This window comes from Amphibalanus amphitrite, unplaced genomic scaffold (genome assembly GCF_019059575.1).
Source record: "Amphibalanus amphitrite isolate SeventyFive unplaced genomic scaffold, NRLGWU_Aamphi_draft 001478F_arrow, whole genome shotgun sequence".
Lineage (NCBI taxonomy): Eukaryota > Metazoa > Arthropoda > Thecostraca > Balanomorpha > Balanidae > Amphibalanus > Amphibalanus amphitrite.
Genome location: NW_024882971.1, coordinates 10,979 through 18,355, shown reverse-complemented (window position 1 = coordinate 18,355; position 7,377 = coordinate 10,979). Strand labels below are relative to the sequence as shown.

Here is a 7,377-nt window from a genome sequence, read left to right as displayed (position 1 = left end):
GGGTGTCGGGAAAGTCCTGATGCTTTTCAACATTTTAATGCCATTAGACTAGAGACCTCATTACTTTTTAACAAGTAAAAAAAAAAAATAATAATAATCACCCTGTACTGCTTGCTAGACATCACGTTGGCTGCCGCTTTTGTCACTTCTGTCTTGGTCCCTACCTCCTTATCAATCAACAGTTCCACACCAGAGCAGTCGCCTGTCATGCGTTCACTGTCCTCAAAGTCTTCAACAGTGTCCACCAAAGTAACCCCGCGTCCGCCCCCGCCTCTGTGCTGGCACGTCGGCACGGCTTCTGCACTAATCTGCACCACGTCTAGGTGCACAGTGCGGTGACCGGGACAGGTGTTCCATCCCTGGTGCACCGCTGCACAGTTCAGACAGGTGGCCGGGACGCCGCTGTCACACGGAACCCGACACACCCAATGGCACCGGCTCCAACTGTGGCACGGCATGGCTGCGCCTGCCTGACTGCATATCGACCTTATGCTTTGTCTGTATGCGTGGTGTATGTGCTTATGGGCACGTACCCAAGTATTTACATACTCGTATTTACATACTGTGCGTTTGGTGGGCAGTCTGGTATGAGTAAATACGAGACGCGTCTACATTTGTCGTACCTAACCTTTTATCTTATCTCGCGAAGCATTACAACAAGCATTACAACAATACATAACGCAAAACCAATCATTAGGGAAAGAAGACGGTGTTACGTAGGTACGCACCAGGCGCGGATACAAGGGGGGGGGCATGGCCCCCCTTGGCCGATTTTTTTTCAAAAATAAAATAAAAAGTTAAAAAGTTAAAAAGCTGAAAAGGGGGCCTCCTGAAAATAAAGTGGCCGAAATCCGATGAGTTTTTTTTTTAACCTACCCACTTAGTTATTTCTTAGAAGACTAGCTGAGAAGACTTCTTTGTTAGAAGATTGGTAAAGCTTTTCATAACTTGGAGGTCTCTTATACTCACAGAGATGACCACTTTTACAGGGCCTCCTAACCTGCACAGAGGGCCTCCAAGCCTGCACAGATGTTGAGATGTTGCCTGAACAGCTAGATAAGCTCAATAGACGCAGTTTTTTTTGGGGGGGGCCAACAAGTGGGAAGATGGGGCCTCCAACAGGTGGGATTATGGGGGGGGGCCTCCTGGTTTCTAATGGCCCCTCCCTTGGAGATTTTCTGGATCCGCCCCTGGTACGCACAAAACTTACCCGATCAGATGGATTACACTAAAAGATAACGACATAGGCATGCCTTTTTCCAATGCTTATAGAGCCTAACAGCAGACGAAAAAAATTGATTCGAGCAGACCCAACGAATGTAAACATAAAAAATGTAGCGAGCGTGAATTTGATTCCTGGCAGTGCAGATGTGAATTGTCAATTAACAGATGTGAATTGTCAATCAAAGGAGGACGTGCTCCTCAAATCAGGTGTACCAAGTTTGACGACGGTTTCACTTAACTTTCTTCGCATTTTTTAGAGAGACGGTGGAAAAGATGACGGGGTCATAACCACTCCATACATACGTGCAATGGGAGAACATCTTTCTTCATCGCTAAAAACGGTAACGACGCTCAAACACTCAGTTCTCAAAGTGCACCTCACTGTAAATTCGATTAGTCGCCCCGGTCACTGCATTGGCTGATTAAGCAATACCCTATACAGTCTTCATTCCGTTGGAAATCAAACGTGGCTTGTTGAGTATTATGAATTATGATAGGTACTGAATAACATTTGAAAGCAATTTAGCGGATTGGACAAAATGTTGTGACATATACGACCTATGCCAGTCCACATTGACACCTCGTCGCCGGCAGGCAGAAGTGTCTGCCCCCCCACCCCCCCACCCACCCACCTCCCCGCATCCCTCTCCGCACCCCGCCCCTCACTCCGTGCACGCGGCAGAGTCGTTTATCAGTAAACACGCCCCCGGCGCAGGGTAGCTGACCTTGGTTGCCGAGCACGCCGGGAAAAGGTGTACCCGATGCCACCCCACGCGGCCGGCGTCCTCCCCCTCCCCTCCCCCCCCCCCGCCGGGCTCACTCTGCTGAGGACCGGTGCAGTGGGGGAGCTAGGGCTGTTGGTGAGCGCGCGGCGAGGACGGTGTGACACGTGCGCCGGCGGCGGTGTGGTGTGACGGTGTCTGTGACGGTGTCTGTGACGCGGACGGTGTACGGTGCATCGTGAAGGCGGTTTGCACCCCCAAAACCGGCTCCTACCCAGCTGATATAAACAGTGACGGCGCGCGAGACCCCGCAATGGCAGCAGTCAGCCCCGCCAAACGAGCCAGGAAGGAGGCCAACTCGGACGACATGAAGGAGGCTTTTCCAGGTGAGGTCGAAGGCGCTTCCTCGCTAAAGTCTTGTTTCTTATTCGCTGCTTTCCACAGGCAGGTACGCTCGAAAGTCGAAACTGTCAAAAAATATTTCCCATAGGTAGGTCGCATAATGCACGCGTTACACCACGGTCGATTTGGAGTATAAAGGACGTCTCGCTATCGAAAAATAACGCAGACTTAGCATTTGGCGGTCAGTCATTGTTTTTTTTTTCAAGCATGAAAAATAAGTAAGCATGTTTCCTGAACATTTGCATCGAACTTTGTCATGACTCATGAGTCATGACCATATGCCAATGCATATCATTGCAAATTCAACGAATCGAACAGCGAAATATGATGTTCCTCGTTTCCTTTTCGTGACAATTTTAGACCTAGTTAGTAATAAATGCTTTCTTCAATCAAGGCGGCCACGACTTACGCCACGTCTAAAATGTTCAATGACGGTCCTCGCAACTGTCTGCCAGTGCCATACCTACCATATCAGTGTTGAGCTGCTATCACGGGCAACTAAAATTAGACATTCAAGGTCTCACAATAATGTCAACACGCCACTCGAGGCGGCAATCCGAGCGTTGGTCCAGGACTAAATCCTGCAAAACTTGCCGACTCGCTGCTGCCAAACGATCGGAAATCGATCTCAGCAGTTAGAACAGTAAGCCTCATCAGTGGCAAATAAGATGTCCTCCGTTTCCTACCTATAGGTGCTCCAAAATAAAGAGGGCATATCACAACGATGATGTGAATTGTGAAACTGTAAGCGAGGTGGTTCGCATTATTCCTCACTTCTAGTCCGCTTTTTTCCCTGTCCGGCAGACATCTCGCCGATCGCGTACCGTCCGGACGCGCCGGCCGACGAGACGCTCGTGTTTCGTCACTACAACGCCAGCCAGCAGGTGATGGGACGCTCCATGCAGGAGTGGCTGCGCTTCTCCGTCTGCTACTGGCACTCGTTCCGCGCCACGGGCCTGGACCCGTTCGGGGGTCCCACCATCACGCGGCCCTGGGACGACGGCTCCGACACCCTGGAGAACGCCAAACGACGCATGCACGCCGCCTTCGAGTTCTTCGCGAAGCTCGGTGAGAATTTCATGAGGACAAAGATCCCATAGTAGTCGCAGGTGTAAAATGGTTCACATAGTTCTTAGCAAAGGAAGATTGTGACGTGAATCTATCCAATTTTGTTCTGGTGACTGAAATAAAAACAACTGTGTACCTATTTTACATTAAAAGTTTCGATGGCAAAAAAGCGCACAAATTGTCTCGTATGCTACAACTCTTCCTCAAATCACCAGGAAACAAGTACTGGACGTTCCATGACCGCGACATCGCTCCTGAGGGCTCCTCCTGGCAGGAGACCAATCGCAACCTGGACGAGATGGTGGAGCTGGCCGCGCAGCTGCAGAAGCAGCACGGCATCAAGCTTCTGTGGGCCACCTGCAACCTGTTCTCCCACCCCAGGTGTGGTCGCCTCCCAATCCATGCATAGGTACTTGGTTCGAAGGCACTAGCCACTAATGCATCTCAAACTTTAAGCACGCGGCTTTGACGTTTGGACATGTTTTGTTACTAGTTTCTCAAGCTGTTTTTTTTTTTTTATACAATGTCTTTGTTTTCATGTCTTTAAGCCGAGATAGGGGGCTGGTGAAAGCTATCCGACCTCTATCCACCTGACACTCAACACGCTGCCCCGTCAGGTATATGAACGGTGCCGCCTCCAACCCTGACGCCCACGTGTTCGCCTGTGCCGGCGCCGCCGTGCGCAAAGGACTCGAGGTGGCCCACAAGCTGGGCGCCGAGAACTTTGTCTTCTGGGGCGGCCGTGAGGGCTTCCAGACCCTGCTCAACACAGACCTCAACAAGGAGATGCAGCACATGGCCAACTTCTTCCGTATGGTTGTTGGTGAGGATCCTGGGAGAGGGATAGAACAATGATAGACTGTCACGTTTGGCTTTTGATTTGATGATCTCATTTTTGTAAATCGTTCTTCAAATGAGTGGATCATCATTATACCCCGATGCCATTAGCAGCTGAGCCCAGAGCACCTGAGTCGCTAAACATTCTAGAATATTTCCAAGTTTCTACGCGGTCTGACCCGAGTCTTCGTCTTCAGCCTACAAGGAGAAGATCGGCTTCAAGGGTCAGCTGCTCATTGAGCCCAAGCCAAAGGAGCCAACGCGTCACCAATACGACTACGACGCTATGACCGTCATCGCCTTCCTCAAGACCCACCAGCTGGACAAGCACTTCAAGCTCAACATCGAGCCCAACCATACGATGCTGGCAGGACACAGCTACGAGCATGACGTCGTCATGGCCTCCGCGTGAGTGACACGAGAGGAGAGAGAGAGAGAGAGAGAGAGAGAGAGAGAGAGAGAGAGAGAGAGAGAGAGAGAGAGAGAGAGAGAGAGAGGGAGGGAGGGGGGAGGGAGAAGGGAGAGAGAGGGATGGAGGACTAGAAGAGCAAGCTATGACTTCGTTGTTGTTGAAATTTTACTCGACGACATAATCTCCTCGAGTCCCAAATATGCATAGCGAAAACTGCTTTATTTTTCAATCAACTCACCTAGGAGATTCTGTGCACTCCGTTCTCTACTCCTTGCCCGATATAGCAGCCATTCGTGAGGCGTATGTTTCCATCGGGGTGCATGTTCCACTGCTGACAGGATGCGGATGCTCGGTTCGATCGACGCCAACACGGGTTCCCCGGACCTCGGCTGGGACACGGATCAGTTCCCCATGGATGTCAAGGCGGCTACCATGGTGATGAAGACCGTTATCGAACAGGTATGTCCCCCTGGTGAATTCAAAAAGGGGTGAAGGCAAGAGAAAGAAAAAAAGTAATAAGAGCAATAGGTACTAATTTCGCCAATGCTGCCTCAATTTACCAACGTCAAAAATACCAATGTTGGCTCAATTCTAAGTGATCGTACTTCTTCGAAGATATACGCTTGGTAGTAAGCATCGTTGGCGGATCTTTTGTGACCCACAGGGCGGCCTTCAGCCGGGCGGACTGAACTTTGACGCCAAGGTGCGGCGCGAGTCGACCGACCCCCGCGACCTGTTCATCGGTCACGTGGGAGCCATGGACACGATGGCGCGCGGTCTGAAGGCGGCCGCCCGGCTCATCCAGGAGGGCACCCTGGCCAGGGCGGTGCAGCAGCGCTACAGCTCCTACAAGTCCGGACTGGGGCACAAGGTGGGCAGGAAAGGGCTGGTGGACGGGGGAGAGCTGGCAGATGGGGATGGATCAGTGGACGGGCTGAACAAACGATGCTGAAAGATGCTCTGTGGTGGCGACATTCGACGTTGTCATGTTTTCATTCATTGCAGACACTGGGAAACCGTTTATTTTTCTTTAAAATTTTACATTTTATAGGTACCTTATGTGTGTAGCTGCATTGGAGCCAGAAATGTGTTTGTGCCTTTTAATAAAAGTAACGTTTTGTCCATGTATTTTGCACCTTGCTATTGAATTCCGCACATTGCTATTGAAATAGAATCCTATCTACATATCATGCCCCATGCACCCAGGAAATTGCAATAAGATTTTTCGTTTCTAGCCTTGACAACTCATTTACAAGCCGTTCTCTTCCCGAACGATTCACAGGAATTCATATCTATCACTATACGGCGACACCGGAAATAGCACAAGTGCGCCACTAACCGCCATCCTATTGGCAGTGGGCCGTCTGACCCTATTGTCATGATCAAGTGGCCATTTCCTCATTTCGTGTGTCGATTGTGTGCATCCTCAGATCTCGAACGGCACCGCGACTCTGGAAGACTGCGAGGCGTACGTTCTCAAACATGGCAATCCTTCCGCCACCTCTGGACAACAAGAGCACTACGAGACCATCTTCAACCACTACGTCCACGACCTCAAGTGAACGTGACGGCCTTCTGATCTTACTGCGGGCTGGCTTGGGGAAGTCTTCGAGTTTGTGTTCTAGTGATGACACACTGGCGTTTGTAAAATTGTGCACATGTTCAATAAAAGCAACTGAAATGGACTATAGTGCTTGTCCAATATTCGTGTTATATTTGATGCCAAACAGTCGCCGTAGTGTATTACTCGGCAGTCGGCCTCGGCACCATTTCCGAACAGTCTGAAAAAATCGAATATGCTTCCTTACCCCCAGCGCGATCCTCGAGGAAAAATTCAACGAATCCCGAGGAGCGTTTTTTTTTTACTGACTATAGCTTTTCCCTTATCACGCATATTGCATAGTCGATCTACAACATTAAAGCATTACTGTTACCTATACATACAATGCTTCATTTTATTCATTGAACGCGATTTTCATGAAAATATGTACCAGCGATTATATTATATCTATATTTTTCTTCCATATCATCTGAATTTTCCGCTGTTCAAATATACATGGAGTATAACAACGTCCTTAGAAATGCCTTTTCATGCCATATGTGCCCTTATGACCAGCGTCCAGCCAAGCCGGCAAATCAGCTATCATCAATTTCCGCGCCTTTTCTGGTTGCGGATTTCCCGCCACTGCACCGCAGTGGCGAATATAGGTCGTAAAACTAGTTTTACTTTTAGCATAAAAAGACTAATCAATGTGCCCAAATAAAAAGCCATCCGTTTGTTTTCAATTTACATTGCTTCGGGAACTAAAAAAAGGATCATAGTCTAGAATTATTTGAAATTGAGCAGCTAAGGAAAAAAAAAAAACATAGCTATGCATATTATTACGTCGTGCAGCAAATACTAACTTTCCACCCTCCCACGCTTTCAATGCTCCTTGATTTACGTGCTAACAGGCTGTACCGTCATTCCCTCATCCCATCACCCAAGTGGAGCTGTTGCGGAGAGAGGGGCGAAATCGGAGGCGCACAGTGGCATGTGCGGCGCCCGGCCGCTCTGCGCGAGCTGCCATGCTGTCAGGTGTGTGCCGTGGTATGCATTGCGTACCGAGGAGCCCTGCGACCGGTGACCGGCGCCGCTCCATCACCTGTCCCGTCGACTCTCTCGAGTGACGGTACGCGTACCGTCACCGACGGCAGACCGTCGACGGGCGT

At 49.8% G+C, this 7,377-nt stretch overlaps 1 protein-coding gene across 1 annotated transcript; it reads left to right on the top strand.

The window, feature by feature from the left end:
- Nucleotides 1–1,975: 1,975 nt before the first annotated feature.
- LOC122373333 (xylose isomerase-like) lies at nucleotides 1,976–6,355 on the top strand. Its single transcript, XM_043351296.1, has 8 exons — nucleotides 1,976–2,332; nucleotides 3,153–3,416; nucleotides 3,632–3,797; nucleotides 4,034–4,239; nucleotides 4,451–4,661; nucleotides 5,004–5,124; nucleotides 5,330–5,536; nucleotides 6,096–6,355. Exons 1-8 carry the CDS (start codon nucleotides 2,260–2,262, stop codon nucleotides 6,225–6,227), a joined length of 1,380 nt encoding a protein of 459 aa, XP_043207231.1. The 5' UTR covers nucleotides 1,976–2,259; the 3' UTR covers nucleotides 6,228–6,355.
- The last annotated feature ends 1,022 nt before the right edge of the window (nucleotides 6,356–7,377 follow it).